General features: G+C 37.2%; 1 protein-coding gene across 1 annotated transcript in view; it reads right to left on the bottom strand.

The window, feature by feature from the left end:
* Nucleotides 1–64: 64 nt before the first annotated feature.
* The window catches only part of rims4 (regulating synaptic membrane exocytosis 4), a 38,003-nt gene continuing 20,429 nt past the window's right edge, over nucleotides 65–17,638 (bottom strand). Inside the window, exons 3-6 of the mRNA XM_058402156.1 lie at nucleotides 9,816–9,928; nucleotides 8,830–8,931; nucleotides 8,031–8,170; nucleotides 65–5,149 (exon numbers count right to left, since the gene is read on the bottom strand). Coding sequence (XP_058258139.1) covers nucleotides 4,931–5,149; nucleotides 8,031–8,170; nucleotides 8,830–8,931; nucleotides 9,816–9,928 — 574 coding nt within the window. The 3' untranslated portion in view covers nucleotides 65–4,930. The remainder of the gene's footprint in view (nucleotides 5,150–8,030; nucleotides 8,171–8,829; nucleotides 8,932–9,815; nucleotides 9,929–17,638) is intronic.

The raw sequence follows: 17,638 nt of genomic DNA, 5'->3' as shown, positions 1-17,638 counted from the left end.
ATCCAGTTTATAAATAAGAGTGAGCTAGTTTATTTTTTACAATAATTGTCAATAGAATAACATCTCATCAAATACATGAATGAACATAAGGAAATGTCTGTACATAAAATAAACATCACAGCATCATGGGTTGACACCCCAACCCATCAGTCTCAGGTATATTAAATGATATGTTTATAAATAAATAATATATAACAAAATCTTTTCTTTATAAGAAAATGATTATGAAAATCATCAAATGTTTACTTTAAGGTGTTATAATTAAAAAATAATTGAAAGAATGTGAACATGTTTGCATTCCAAAGATACATTCATTTGTAGTTCAAATTTATACTTTCAAATTAATACTTTCAAAAAAGTTCTAATTTATAATTACAATAAAACATAAACATAAAACATAACACATACAATGCCATAACACTGGTCCATAAAAAATGAGAACTGAAGTTATTTGGCAAAAGGCAATAAATTATGCATTCCAATTTATTTCAAAACTTTCAGATGGTTAGTAATAATGCTAAATACATGTTCAGTTTAATTTTCATACAAAATAGTTGCTATATTAGATCTCAATCTCAGCCAGCATGGTGAATCTAATTTTACCTTTGCTCATTTGCCACATGTAAATGACAAATGTACATAATTCTAAAATGAGACACACATATGCTAATATTTGTTAACATGAGAATACAATTACATTCATAACAGATTAGAACTCTGAACTAATTATGTGATATGATTACCCTCTCTGCAGATTTATTTGATTTGTATGTAGTCAGTTGTGCACTGTGCTTATTGATTTCCAAACCAGCATGCTCTCACAGCCGCAAATTGCAGACAACTTGTATGAATATCAGGAAGAAGAGAGATAGCAATAGCACATATGATACAATAGCACAATTAATTTAAACTCATAAAAACGTAATAAATGCATCTGGGCTTTACATACAAATAAAGAAGCAGGTGAGAAAGTATAAATTAATCTTCTAGACAATTTCCTTATAAAACTGAACAAATTGTTCCTGATACTATAATTTAAAAGATTGTTGTACTACATATATTGAATTTGATTAGTTTTAAAATGTATACTATTGTGTACATGGGGCAGGCTGGTTTGAAAATCTTTATAACTGATACTTTTCTGGAATTTTCACACACAAATTCCTTTTCCTTGATTTCCTTGACTTTTTGTGAGAAAGGGCTTCCATCAAGCTACCCTACCCCATAGCCAGAACACGAAGAATATAAAATATATATTCCTACAGCTCCATTAATGCTGCTGTAGGTGACTTAGCAGCCTCCCTAGTATGTGTTTTTGTTCCTTAATAAACTTTGGAGGGATGTCCTGTTCAACAGTCTCTAGAGTTTCAGTCAGAATCGTACTATATAGAAAAAACATCCACTAAGCAGTTCTGTGAATGGAAAAGCCTTGTTGATGAGAGAGGTCAATGTAAAAATGTTAGTTAAAGCTTTATGTTAGTTAAAATGTTAGTTAAAGCTCACAGAAAGGCTACAGTAACTCACATAACCACTCTGTACAATGGCAGTGAGCAGAAAAGCATCTCAAAATGCACAACATGTAAATCTTTGAGGTGGATGGGCTACAAAAGCAGAAAATCACATCAGGTTCCAGCTGGAAGCAGGTTCACCACAACTGGACAGTTTAACACTGGCCTAATCTCAATTTCTGAGATGCATACAGATGGTAGGGTCAGAATTTGGTGCCAACAGCATGAACTCACTCTGCCTTGTGTATATATATATATATATATATATTGTGTATATATATATTGTATATATATATATATATACGACCGCTCAAAAGTTTGGGATCTCTCAAAAATGTAAGCATGGAGACACACACAAAATTAGTCTAAATAGAAAATATAGTAAAATAACAGGACATGTTGTCATGTCAGAGTTAGAAATAATGATTTAGAGAGAGAGAGAGAGAGAGAGATAATCTCAGCATTTGAAAATCTTTTATATTCTTCACTTGCATGGTCATGCAAGTGTAGAATATAAGAGATTTTCATTAATCTGTGCTTGTCAGATATTCCTGCAGCTCCTTTAATGTTATTGTAGATCTCTTGGCAGTCTCCCATGGTTTCAACAATGTGCCATCCACCAGCCACACTTGGCACCATATGTAAACTGAATTGGCAGAGAGTTTTCCCAAGCCACACACCCTGCTAATACTTCCAACATGAAAAATGCACCATGTCACAAAGCAAGTCATCTCAAACCGGTTAATAAGTTCAATGTTCTTGAGTGGCACGAATGTGCACCTGAAAAATATGCAGGAATATTGTCCTTTTATAAATTTTGGAGGGGTGTGAATTCTGTTCTTGATGATGTCAGTTTGGTGCTCCATTCACTCTGTTTGTTGATAATGGCCTTTAAGGTGTTCATGGGACATATCATTTCTTTTATACCCCTCTAATGATCTATACTTTCCAACAAGTGAGATGTCAGGCTTCAGCAGTTTGAGGAAACCAAGAAGATGTGAAGAAACTCCTGCAGAGACAGCTGATCTTTAATTATTTATTTAGTCACAATCATTTTAATGATGACAGCTATATGAAAATTACTTTTGCACATGAGATGGAATGTTATTAATTTATTCTGACAACAGCTACATCTCTATTTATAAAAGGGTGTGCACACTTATGCAAACAGTTGAATGTAAGTATTCAACAGGTCAACATTTGTTTATTAAACACAGTTCCAATTCAGCAATTCACATAAAATTTTGACCAGACAATGGTATTAACTCAAGCAATCTACACAGATAAAGTAATCATAATATTACAATCCCTTAAAAGGCAGCAGGTGATTTAAATAAGTAGTTTTACCTCCTACTAGTGCAAATTAAAATCAGCTGGATTAATGCATGCTGAAGGTTTACAAGAAGGCTTACCAACCTCTGATACAAACATCTCATGATGGGTAGAAGCAAAGAGCTCTCTCAAGATCTTCACAACAAGATTGTTGTTGCACTACATAACCTCAGTACTAATTAGTGACAGATTTCACATCTAAATGTTCCTGTAAACACCATTGTGGCCATTATCCACAAGTGGAATGAACATCATTCAACCATCAACTGGCACACAGTAATTCCTCACAAGATTTCTGATCAGGGAGTGAGAAGGTTAGTCAGAAGTTAGTCAGAAGCCAAGGGCCAGGGAGCATTCATAAAGAGCTACAGAAAGACTTGGTGGTAACAGGCACACCTGTAAATGATAAGTTTTGTTTACACAGGAAGATTCTTGAAGCTATCTGTACAAACAAAGGCTTTCCACCAAGTATTAAATACAATTGGACTTAGCGTATTCAATACTTTTTCCTGTGTCATTCCATTTTATTAAAAATAACATTTCATGGATTGTAATATTATGGTTTCTTTATCTGTTTAGATTTCTTGGAGTTAATTCCAATGTCTCGTCAAAATGTCAAGTGAATTAATTTATTAGAACTCAAAAAATGTTGATGTGTTGAATACTTATTTCAATGTATATGCTTCTTATCGCTTCAGATGTGTGTGTATATGTGTGTGTGTGTACCCCAACTTAGAAATTAAATTAGCATATTAATTGAACTTGTAATGGCTTGATTACTCCAAGAAATTGAAACTTCTTTCTTTACTTCTCTCTTTTCAATAATATATTTTGCCACCTTGAATAATTACTACTGCAAATAATTAAAAAACTAATGCAATGCAATAAAATATTCATATTTAATTTATATAGCTCAACTGCTACATACTCAGCTAGTACTGAGACTTGCTCTAGACCTTATATTCAGATAAGCCAGAAATCCTTTTATGCCTATGCTACCATATAATGCTATAACATTGCTACTGAAGGTTCTGTATTTGCAACATTAAAGGTTTCTAATAATAATAATAATAATAATAATAATAATAATAATAATAATAATAATAATAATAATAATAATAATAATAATCTTAATTGGCCCACTCACACTTGACAAGCAGTTCTGAAAAAAATAAATCCATATAAAGTGCACAACTAGACCGTTGCAGTGAAAGATATTTACTTACATTTGTTCCAGGAACACTCTTTTCTGGAATTCTAATGCTATTTTTTTTAACTCTTACACCTAGAATAAAGATATAATTTATTTTTTCATAGTATTTGCTAGTGAAAGATCTCAGCAACCCAATATTCCTCAACTAGAATATATGTTATTTATATTACTGGTCACAATAACAACTAAAGTTATGTCCCTTTTAAATCCTGTGTGTGCCTGATAAATCAGTTAGCCTCTGATTTGTGAGTAAATTATGACCTACAGGTAAAGATGTTTAAAGGAACAGCACAGTTAAAACAAGAAGGGGAAAAAAGCAAGTGAATGAGTGAGCCAAGTACAAATGACAAGCATTTTATATCTAATCCATATAACTCTAACTCTAAAGTGTTATTTCTGTGACATACATATGTTAGTATCCACTAGGTTCTTCTGCTTTTTAAACACAAACTGTTATTATACAAAATGGTGTATTGCTGTATTCAACAAAAATGATGCAACATTTTGATTTTTAATAACAATAGTAAGCCAAGATAAATCATGTATATCCTCTCAAGCAATGCCATACTCATGTTCGGTAAGACTGAGAGGTCTTTGATGAAGAGCAGACAAAGTAAATCCAATTAAATTATTGTGAATTATGAACCCGTTGTCAATCAGTCCTTGGGTTAGGTTTTTTCATCTGCCAAGTGCAATTAAAAAAAGAACACTTCTGCAGGTATGATTAATTTCTGAAATTTCTGGGTGGTTCTAGAGGATTCTGAAGTATTCTGGTAGGCCCCAGATGACTGCTACAGTCATGCACAAGCAGCACTCCAAGGTCAATGGCCTTGAGAGCCCTTACAGGAAAAAATAAATAAATAAATTGTTCTCTGTCTTATGAGCGTTCACAGCATGGTCCAACTGTGCTCTCCAGTGAGAGCTGTGATGAGTGGCGAATGAGTGGTGCCATAGTGGGGTCCACCATAGAGGAGGTGGGAAAAAGCTTGTACCAGCCAATCACCATGCTTGTCAAATCCAGTTCCTCCAATAAAATACGGGCCACACCCATGAAGCACTTACGATCCATTCGGCCATAGTTTCCCCAAACAATGATCTGTGAAGGACAGTAATGTTCATGTTAAGAGTTTTTAGCATTTATAACAGTGCCTCCAGAAAATATTCACCCCACAGAAATTATTACTCTTTTTGTTGTATTGTGACTGTATTGAGATATTTTCCTACTCATTCTGAAGATTCTCTGCAGAAAACTAAAAAATAAATTAAATATATTGTATTTCTATTTCTATTTATAAATTGATAAATATCCAGAACATCTCTGATTATAGGGAGAGTTCATAGCTAAAACGGTAGATCAGATCAGTCCTGCTGTCATAAAGTCTAATGAACTGCCTGTTACGCTTTAAGATGATGCTGTTACTAGGCTCAGGTCCGTGATGCAATCTACTTTGTTTTTTGGCTGTGTGATTCTGAAGCTTCTTTGCCAAGTGGCCCAAAGAAACAGCCCAAGTACCTAAGGCAGGGTTGCTTTACATGCTTTCAACAATGTGGCGTGTGCCAGCCACACTTGGAACCATGCATAAGCTGAATTGGCAGAGAGTTTTCCCATTTCCCAAGTCACACACCCTGCTGTCATAAGGCTTTGATCGACTCCATAGAAGAGGAAACAGCCTCAACCCTCTTTCAGCAGCCACAGGCTAGACACAAAGTTCCTATGGCTCGAATCTTGACTACTTTGTTGGGTGCAGGCAGGATTTACATGAACTGCATATATACGTGCTCTAGAGGATAGTTCATTTGCAGAGAACCACTAGTTAGAAAGAGGGAAATAGAATATGCAATTTAAGTACTGTTCAAGAGGAAAACACTCCTGCACCCAGCCTTCTTGAAGCAATTCCACAGCTTTGTGATTGGGCCATTCAAAAATGTTGATCTTATTTTTAAATAATTTCTTTAATTACAGCTTTGGGTCATTACCATCCTAGAAGGTGAAGATTTTCTTCATCTTCAGCTATCAAACAGAGTCTTGCAGATCTTGTGCCAAAATAGTTTGGTATTTGGAGCCATGATTCCCTTGATCTTGACTAAATCCCCAGTCGCATATAAGGAGAGCCAGCATGCTGCTGCCACCACCACTTTGGGCAATAAGCTCTCTTGTTTGTGCCAAACATATGTTTTAGAATTATGCCCCCAATTCTACCTTGCTCTCATCAGAGCACATATTGTTGCATAGTTTGGGGCGATTAAGGTGTTCTTGGATTTTTTTTGTAATAAAGAGGTTCCATCTAGTCACACCTAAATACAAGAGAGTCTTTCATCAATCATGGAACATCCTGTTCTTATCAATGTGCAATATAAAAAATATCAACGTAGTACCCCATTTTCTCCACTTGTTAATCATCTCCTTCATGGTGATCCATGGAACATCTAATGTTCTTTTTTTTTTAACCTGTTGTTGTCCCGCTTAATACCTTTATTCTTTATAATCTCTTTGCAGACAATGACTTCAGCAGATGGATAATACCAAGATGATGTCAAGAAAATCCTGAGCTTTATTTGCAACTTATGTAAACAAGTGTGTTTTTTTTCTTTGCTTTTTCCCTAAACTGTTTTAATTAGTTTTTCACTTAAATTCTGTTGGCTGTTAGACCATATTAAAAAAAATTCAAGAAACATCACATTTAATTTTGGTATGTTCTGTACATCCAAAAAAAATGTAATAGGTGTGTGCAGACATTTATATCCACTGTACATATACATTTAAGGGAATGTTGTTCTGAAAGTTCAATCTTTATAGTCAACAGAGCTCAATACAGCTGAGACCTATGTGAGATTTTTGACCAACATTTTAGACATTCTCCACCTCCATCATTAACAAGTGAAAGAATATGTTTTGGGTGAATGGTGTTTGTCATCCAGTTCTACACTTCCATTAGGCAAAAGTGCTTGCTCAGAGGAAGAAATCTGCAGAGCCTGGTGGTGATCTGCAATACCGAGTCTGTCATCTAACTGGAGCTTTGGTGTCATGTGACAAATGCTCTGTGAGGGTATCACTGGAAATTCTACTCCAGGTAGATCTGTTGCTAACTTGATATTGTGTAGCAATGCACAAGGTTTACCAGTTGCTGTAACTCTTGTCTGAAAGTCACTATAGGTTTAATGATTTCATATTTTGGTTTATTGTAATCATATAATAGATATATTATAGATAAATTCTAGATAATTCTGAAAATATTCACATTAATATTTGCAATTACATTTTTTGCAGCACAAAAATATTGTAACCCCTGGATTAGTATTGTGACCTCTGGATTTATTTAGGAGGGGTTTTTTTTTCATTTCTTTTGCCTCTTTCAATACTGTTATGCATACTTGTCTGCCATTTGTGTAATTGTGAACTGTAAATATAGCAGCAGCAGCAGCGCAGCAGATTTAATCTGCCAAGACCAAACCTACATACATTCCCTTCTCATCAACAGAATCTTATTAATTTCTTTTTTGTCATGACAAGTCAAACCCTCATGAATTATCCAAAACATACTGAGATTTGCAAACATTGCTCATCAATTCAGATGTGGAGTTTGATTTACAAAAACAGCTTTAACTACGGACTGGTTGTTTATATCCACATGAAACATGACTGGTATCTCCAGCCCATTGTTAAGAGGAGGTTTGGAGTATGGGTGTCGATAATCTGATTGAGCTGAAAGTTGCTGATCTGAATTGTTTTACTAATCTGTAAAAGGATTGCTGTGTTGTTTCTAAAATATGACCGCTTTCAGCCAAATGGCTTTAGAAATAGACATAACATTAATGACATCACTATTATCAGTACTACTTAATGTTATAGAAAAAGTAAATTAAAACAAGACTACTTAGGAGTTTCAGTTTGGTTTTAAAGGACTTGTATTATACTAAATACTTTTTTCATTGTAAAACCCCTACTATAATGTCACACACATTTTTATATTGGTTACCTGAACAACCTTTCCCTGTGGTCTCTCAGAGAATACAAGGACCTGGTTGTAAAGAGGATCCAGTGACTTCCGAACAGACTTCGTCTTCTTTTTGGCTACGCATACACCATTCTCCAGAAGATACACTTTTATGTATGCCGCTAAAAATATGAAATAACTGTAAGTGTGAGTTACACAAGCATTCAGGGCAGAGGTATTCAAACTGTGGGGCAGAACTACAAGGTGAAATTGAAAATACAAAAAAAACAGAAAATGAATTTAATAATTGATACAGATATGCCAACCATTACACATTTTGGTAGCATCTTTGTATCTTCTGTAATCTTCTTTCTTCTAAAAATGTTATTTTTCTCTAATAAAAAAATTACTATTAGTCACTTGACATGAATCCTATAACTGAATAAGAATATAACATCTGTTAACTATACTGTTTATTTGGGATGCCACCAAAATAGTTCAGCTGAAAATTGTTGTGAAAATTGTAATGGTAAAAAATACTGTTTGTTTGCTCTTCCCTTGTGCAACATTCAAGTACTATATATGGTTTCATTACAGAAAACCGTTTGACAAATGATGTGTAAAAGGATTATATTGGAAATGTACTATTTGTTATGTTTCTTGCTGTTCACTGCAATTACCACCTGCTTCTGCTATATTAAAACTTGTCTTTTTATTAAATAATTAGGTCTGTTATCATTCCATATAAGAAATTGCATAGACAATATTTTCTAATACCAAGCTTAAAAAAAAATCAAGTTGTCTTAAATAGAATGCAGAATTATGTTGATAGGTTAGTCACCTGGAGGCCCTCTGGAGCCAGGTTTCATGATGAGTCCTCTAGCTTTAATGATTTCCACCTCCAACTGTCCATTCCTTTCCATCAGTCCTATCTCTACATCACCTAAAATGCACACACATAGATGCATTGTATAAATACACTTGAGTGCAAAAGGCAAACATTTTTTGCTGTTGAGGTGATTGATAACTTTCAATATTACTTTGCATTTAGTTATATGGTTGTTTTTTTCTCTATATTTTACATTTCAGTGTGTGTGTGTGTGTGTGTGTGTGTGTGTGTGTGTGTGTGTGGTGTGTGTGTGTGTGCGAGCTTATTCTTGTAGTGGTTCCTTTAACAGTTATGAACATGCTATGGCAAAACGTTTGGGGGTCTTCATACATTCATGACCTTTATATGCTTATTTGTACATCCCATTCCAGATGTAGTACCCTCTCCCACTTGCTGTTATAATAACCTGCACACTTACTGGAAGGTTATACAATAGATTTTGGAGCATGGCTTAAAAGACCTGCTCATTCAACCACAAGAGCATTAGCACAGTCAAGAATAGACGTTAAGCGAGAACGCTTGGGGTGCATTCAGCTATCCAGTTCATCCCAAAATATTCACCCGGGGTTGAGTTCAGGGGTCTGTGCAGGCAACACATTCTTCCATTCCAAACCATGTACATGGACCTCACTTTGTGCATTGTCATGCTGACGTGTGTTTGTTTGTTTCAGAAAAGGGAAATAGTACTCATATAGCACAGGAGAAAATACTTTTGTATGAATCTAATTTTGTGGTAACAATTTGGGGAAAGCCCACATACAGTATGGTTGTGATGATCAGATATCCACAAACTGTTGGCCAAATAGTGATTCTGCTTTAATATGTGGGATGTTTTAAGAGAACATATGCCATATGTTGTTGTTGTTTTGATTTTATATGTATTAATGTAAATGCAAAGTTAACATGGATCACACAATTAAATGACAGTATAGACTTACCCATTGAGGTTGTGGCCAATGTCTGTCTACCCACAAACTGTGCTGGGCCCATGCCATCCAAAAAATCACTGAACTGAGCATCTGAAGCCAAGCACACTCCACTATAATTTAGACTGGAAGGGAAAGCACAAAGCCATGTTAAGTTAAGGGTCCCTAACATCAATTCAGTAAAATGTCAATTTATTTTGAGTAAATTCTTTAATCATACCCTCATTTGTGTTCATTTTTCAAAATCTATAAGCATTAAAAAGGCAGAAGTAGACTTATCCCATATATAATATCCCATGTATAATATGTACAAGTACAAATTCTAAGTATAAGAACAAATCTACAGTAGATACAGTAGAAAATGGTCAGTAGCTTTAAATAACTATGTATTTAGATGCTGTCATGCATTAGAGCCATTACAGCACTTCTGGCCATACCTAGTAGGAGTAAGATTCATGAAATCTATAAGCAAGTATTTAGGCCAGAAATGGCAGAATTGCCAGGCCTAATCATAGCCAGGGACAGCTCAGGTTAAAGTGGTAAATAACTACTGACCTCTGATCAGTGTTGAGTCTCATTGCTTGTGTTGCTTAGTGACCTTAGTGCAGATTTTGACAGAACTGATCAAACTATCCTCCTTCATAAAGTAGAAAATATTGTTGGAGTTCTCTTTCCTTGCTCCTGGCTTATCTGACTGATCATTATCCATTTGTAGATGTAAATAGTGACTTCATTATGCATCACAAGGCAGCCACACTGCTTTTTCTGTATATATGCTACCTCTGGGTATAATAATTATTAAGCATGGAATTAACTTTCACTATTATGCTGATGACACAATTGTATGTTTCAGCAAAGCCAGATGAGAGACATCTGTTTAATAAAATTGAGGAACGTGTAAAGGACATTAGACACTCAATGCTTATATGTGTACTATTTTTATTACGTCCATCTTCTTAATTCCAGCAGGAAAGATGTGCCTGTACTAAGACCATGTGTAGCTAGGAGTAAGCTTTCTGATAAACAAGCTCCACAATGCAACAGTCAGAATCCCTACTAAAACCACATTTGGTGACCACATCACCAAATCTTAATCACACTTGCAATGGAAAAAATTAGAAAAAAGTAGAAGTTCTTTTAGAATGACCTTCTGTGTATATGACTAGAGTTTGTTTGTCAGAGGAACAAAATGTGCTAGAGGTGAGGTGTCAACCTAACCTAACCTGCTTAGTCAGGCTTTGGTAAGTTTGCGAGACTCAAGGATACACCTTGCTTAGTCAGGCTTTGCAATATTGCCAATAAATGACAATGTTATCTTATAAGGAGCTGTTTTTTTTCCTGTGTCTAGGTGTTAAAACCTGTCTATAAAGGCAGTGAGGACCCTCACTCTTTGCTGTTTCCCAAAGAGCACTGGGTCCTGTCGCACAGCAAAACAACAAATTGTAACTTTTTTACTTTTGCCTGTGCGTACCAGTGTACTATTTTCTCCAGACTTCCACTACACACTGCTTTGGCTCCCAATTAAATTCTGCATTGATTATAGAATACTACTATTGACCATTGAAGTGCTGAATGCTCTCACAGCAAAGTACCCAAGTGGACTTCTTGTCTTTGATGATCTGCCACACCAAATTTGATAAAAAGTTACAGACTCTTTGTTGTTACCATGAATAGGCTTTGGCAGGAGGCAGAGCTTTCTCTTACAAAGGACTGTAATTGTAGAACAGCTTTCCAATTAGTGTTCAGGACTAAGTACTTAGGTCTAAGCTGAAAAGACTGTTTAGTTAAGCCTTTCATTAATTGTTTTTTAGCAGATCTGAAGCATCTTATAAGCATAGAGTGTATTCGTGAAGTGGGATGTTTGGATGCTGCCCCCATGCACTAAGTTTGGTTGACAATAGAGTGCCTGGTCACTTTATGTCCCTGGGCACCCTGCTGTTATGCTGTCATATCTAGTATTTCCAAGTCCCAGCTTGCACTCTACATACACTGTATGTTGTCATCAATCATAATCTGGTATTGAACATACCAAATAATCTCTGCTTGACAAAGGCAGAGACATCTTTGGGGCTCAGAAAGAGGGAAAATCTCCAACAGAATGCCAGCCTAAAAAAAACCTTAACCTTAACCCAGCCTAAAACTCTTTTTAAAGAGTATGCAGCAAATTCTGATAGCTTTCCCTCATGAGATGTTACCCAATATGTCAAAGCTTGTCAAGTCTGTGCATGATATTACCAGACATATATCTATTTGCCTGCAACCTCTTTCCGTTGCTCATTGTTCATGATCACTGATATCTGTAGACTTTATCAGTAATCTGCATGCCTTAATGGGGTTCACCAATCTTTGAGTACATCTACCTGTAAACCTGTCCTTCTGTTTAAGCTGTCCATGGCAAGTTATTTCCAGTGTCGAAATTACACTACAGAATTCCAGAACACTTTTTATCTGAAACAGGAGTCCAGTTTACATGTATAGAGAGCATTCTGTCAGCAACTCAATATCAACATCAACCTGTCCTCTGGGCAATTTGATCGGTTAAGCCAAGAAAAATAAGATGTTTTTTTAAGGTGTTACTGCATTCAGAACCAACAAGACTGGAGCTGCTATCTCTCTTGGTGGAATATTCCTTGACTGTCATCATGTACAGAAGAACCATCTCAAGTACCTGACATTGACAAATGGATAAGAGTTAATGAGAGAAAATGGAAACTGGCACATATATAACTGGCAGATAGACAGATAGCAGAGAGTATGGTAACTACCATCATGTTAAGAACATGAGTCATGTTCTTAACAAGTGTTAAGAAAAGTTAATCCAGTACTCTAGTGCCTAAAATTATCAATACCTCTGTTTTTCTTTGAATTTGCCCTTTTAACTGATTGCTTTGTTTTTTTTTTTTGCACCTGTGTCTGCTTTACATTTGTGATTATTGGATTTTGTCTCGGATGTTAATCGATTTCCAGCTTATGGGAGGTAAAACACTTTCTGAGTTTCTATTCTTACATTTTAGCAAGATCTATTTAAAGTCACCATATACAAGTGTTTTTCATGGAAAAATGACCAACTATAATGTTCAGCAACGTGTTTTGCAAATATGAACCTCAAATTGTTGCGTAATAACAACAACAAACTTGTCCTGCATTGTTTGCAACATTTGTTCAGTGTCCCTGTGCTCTCTTTTAGTTGTTTCTAGTTTTATGTGGTCCTCTGTCTTTAACAAACTGCTAAATAAGTCAGTTAGCCACCTTTTAGCAAGCTTTCAGCCAGTCAGCTAGATTGTTTTCATTTCTGCAAATGGCTATTAATGACTGTAATTATCTTAAATTAATGTCAAGACACCCCGGGGTCATTGGTTTCCAGCCAAACCCATTTCTGCACTGTACAAAAACAGCTGATTTGGGAAGAGCTCACTGTCATGATTAATATGGAAGTAATCGAGGAGTTGCACAGTGACTGGTCCAGGCCGGTGGTCATGGTGCCCAAGGCTGACGCGTAAGTCTGATTTTGAGTAGTAGACTAGTAGTCAACACAGTGTCAAAATTTGATGCATACCCAATGCCTCACAATGACCAAATGCTTGATATGTGGCTTGCTTTTACTTGACACTAGATTTGCCAAAGGGATATTGGCAGATGCCTTTTTACACTCAATTAGGGTTACACCAGTACACCATGTTCCAGCAGCTTATTGAGAGTATCTTCCACCTGCATGCTGTGTATGCCACTGCCTATTTAGATGATATCATTATTTACAGTAATGACTGGTACTGGCATATGCAGCACCTGAAGGCTGTCATTGCTGAAATGGGCAGAACTCACACCAAAACCAAAGAAGTGTGCGTTTGGATGGGAGGAAGTATGGTATATGAGGTTCCGTTTGGGCCATGTGCAGGTATGTTCCCAAATGAATAAGACAGCAGCAGTTGTGGCCTGCCCAAGAACTAAGACCAAAAAGGAGGTGAGACAGTTCCTGGAGCTGGCTAGATATCATCATAGTTTTGTGCCTAACTATTCAGATGTCACTAGCCTGCTGACTGATCTCACTAAAAAGGATGTCCCAGATCTGATCCAGTGGAGTCATGCCAACAGGCATTCACTAAGGTAAAAGCTGCACTCTATGGTGGACCACTTCAACATTCCCCTGACTTCTCTCCCCCTTTTGTTTTACAGACAGATGTATCGGAAAGGAGGCTGGGGACCTTGTTGTCCCAGGTGGAGGGGAAGGAGTGGCCGTGCTGTACATTAGCCACAAGCTCTCAGTATGAGACCAGACACTCCAATACTGAAGTACCAGTACTGAAGTAGTGTATGAAGTACCAGACACTCCAATACTATCTTCTGGGACAAGCCTTCACTTTCTGTTCAGATCACACCATGCTCCAGTGGCTCCACTGCATGAAGGATGCGAAAGGGCTTGATCACCTGTTGGTATCTGGCACTTCAGCCATTTAAGTTCGAAGTGGTACACAGGTTGAGGGCATAGATGGCTGTGGCAGACTTTCTCATCTGGGGGGAGTCAGCTGCTGTCAGGCAGTGGGGACACATGGAAGCATCGGCCTGGTTAAGTGCCCGTTTGTGACTGGATAGCAGAGCCAAGGATCATGCACCTCAATAATACATGTCTTGTGTGGTATGTGTTTGTTCACTGAATGATTTCCTGAAAAGTCAGCGCAAGGAAGTTTGAGTAGAATTTGAGTTTAAGTCCAAAATTCATGACCTGGATTCTAACTTCACTTCATTAAAAAAAATGTCAAACTACATAATTCAGAGACCAGTGTGCTAATTGATGTCGTAGGTTAAAAATATGGCTTACACCTTGCCCTAAGCCTGTGTTTAACTGGAGGTAAGATTTTAGAGTTGGATTAGCCAGAAAGGGCTGAAGCTTCAACATCTCTCTGAGCAGCTCCATCATCCCAACGTGCCTCAAGACAACGACCATCGTCCCTGTGTCTAAGAAGTCTACGGTTTCCTGCCTCAATGACTATCGTCCTGTAGCACTCACACCAATTGCGATGAAATGCTTCGAGAGGCTCGTCATGAGGCACATCAAGTCACAGCTCCCACCCTCACTAGAGCCTCACTTGCGTATCATCCTAACCGCTCCACGGATGATGCCATCACCACAACCCTCCATCTGGCCCTCACACACCTGGACTGTAAGGACTCAGCATTCAACACAATCATCCGTCAGCATCTGCTTGAGAAGCTGAGCCTGCTAGGCCTGAACACCTCTCTCTGCAACTGTATCCTAGATTTCCTGACTGGGAGACCTCAGTCAGTCCAGATCAGGAACAGCATCTCCAGTACCACCACACTGAGCACTGGAGCTCCTCATGGCTGTGTGCTCAGTCCACTGCTGTTCACTTTGCTGACTCATGACTGTGCAGCAATGCACAGATCCAACCACATCATCAAGTTCGCCGATGACACGACCATGGTGGGTCTCATCAGCAGGAACGATGAGTCAGCATACGGAGATGAGGTGCAACAGCTAACAGCCTGGTGTAAGGCCACCAATCTCTCCCTGAACATCGACAAGACTAAAGAGATGGTTGTTGACTACAGGAGAGCACAGAGTGACCATTCTCTGCTGTTCATTGACAGTTCCTCTGTGGAGATTGTCAAGAGCACCAAATTCCTTGGTGTGTATCTGGCAGAGAACTTCACCTGGTCACTCAACACCAGCTTCATCACCAAGAAAGCCCATCTCCCTTCCCCCATCCTGACTGTGTTCTATAGAGGGACCATCGAAAGCATCCTGAGCAGCTGAACACACACACACTCAGGACTGAACTGTACAAAACTCTCTCTCTCTCTCTCTCTCTCTCTCTCACTCACTCACACACACACACACACACACTCTCTCACCTGTGTGGACACACACGCACATAACTTATATTGTCCTTTATTTATTGCACTACCTCAACCCTTGTGTATACTTCATCTGCTGCTATATTTATGTTTATTTCTATTTGCACTACCTCAACCACTGCTACTGTATTTTTGTATGATACATGTTGTCAGTTTTTCACTGTTCTCAAAGTTGTACATCATTTCATTTTTTTAATTCCATTTCATTTACATTTCATTGCACATGTTCTTTTTCGGCGCTAAGTGTCCTGTTTTTTGTGTTGTCTTTTTTTGTACGTATTGTTTTTGCACGTATTTTGTTTTATTGTATTGTCTTATCCTTGCTCTAGTTTGCACACTAAGTTTGCACCTAGTTTCACACTTTGCACTTTATGTGGCTAAGACAAACTTATGTCCTAGTGTTGTTTTTGTGTTTGAACTCTAATTTGTATGTTTATGTAGCACCAGGGTCCTGGAGAAACGTTGTTTCATTTTACTATGTACTGCTTCAGCTAAATGTGGTTGAAATGACAATACAGCTTCTTGAATCTTGAATCTTAAAGCCTTATGACGCCTATGCATCACAGAGTCAAGTCAAGCCAAATAAGCAAGACAAGGTGTTGAGCTTGACTTGTGAAAAGTCACTCCTACCCCAAAGATCAAAGGGAGATCATGCTTGCTCTCAAACACAGCATCAAGAATGGTTCAGGCAAAGGCTCTGAAAAAAAAGCCTCTTGTGTTTCATGCTTACAAATGTATTGCCTTAAGCTGCTGATCTTGTTACGGTGCTCTTAATAGTGTTTGCACTATAGTAAGCATATTTTCACTGAGAAGTATTAACCCATGAAGAATTGACAAACACCAGATTTGCCAGATTTGACTGACTTAGAACAAGATACAATTCACAGAAGAAGTACTACAAGAGGTGGGTAGCATGCTCAATATTAAATGGAATCTTCATGATCTATATAGACCACAAAATTATCAGGTCAAGCTGAATGGGAAAACAACTGCATCAAGACAAGGCTTAGCAAAATGCATCAGGAAGGTATACCATGGACTGAAGCTCTCTCATGGACTGAAGCTCATGGTCTCATCCCCTACTCCTGGTTGGAATCTCATCACTTGGAAGTGCTTACTGCAGCCTCAGATGGCCCCATGTGGAAAGCCTGGACATACATGGGAATGCCTTCCATGTGACAGTGCCACATGGAGACCATGGTGGATGCTTTGAACAGCTGTTGCTGTTGTCAGTTTTGTGCTTGCATCAATGAACACTTGATGGCTTCCTCAAGAAGGAATTTAAATCTATAATAAACTCAGAAATTATGCTGATGCTCATACTTATAAGTTGCTCAAAAACTCATGGTTACACAATTCCACTTGTAGAAAGAAAATTATTTTTAATCACACTCTCTGGTGTCACTCAGATGAGAATGGGTTTCCTTTGTAGTCTGGTTCTTCTCAAGGTTTCTTTCTCATATCATCCCAGGGAGTTTTTACTTGCCAAAATTGCCACTGGCTGCTCATTAGGGATAAATATAAAATTAATTAAAATTTTAAACTTTTTATTCTTTTTTATTGTTATATTCCTGTAAAGCTACTTTAAAAAATGTCCATTGTTAAATGCACTATAGAAATAAAATTAAATTGAATTGAATTTTCAGCTAATATGTTGTATTAGAGCATCTCCTAACCAGTTGGTGTCAGACCACAATGAATTATTAACGGGCACCCAATGTCAATGCCAGGTGTTTTTGATCTTAGAAGTGCCAACATACTGCATTACTTGGAAAATCTCACAAAGACAGTGCTAGAGACCACGTAGCCACTTTCAGGACACCAAATGCTATACAATACAATGATGAAATTTAAACATGAAATTACAAATATGAATACAGCTCTGCTTTTTTTTTGCAGACAATAATGCATGATTTTTACAAGCTCATTGCTCCAACCTCTTCACCAAAATCTGGGTGTGA

Source organism: Hemibagrus wyckioides, linkage group LG11 (genome assembly GCF_019097595.1).
Source record: "Hemibagrus wyckioides isolate EC202008001 linkage group LG11, SWU_Hwy_1.0, whole genome shotgun sequence".
NCBI lineage: Eukaryota > Metazoa > Chordata > Actinopteri > Siluriformes > Bagridae > Hemibagrus > Hemibagrus wyckioides.
The sequence above is the reverse complement of the archived record's forward strand: the minus strand, read 5'-3'. Positions and strand labels throughout refer to the sequence as shown.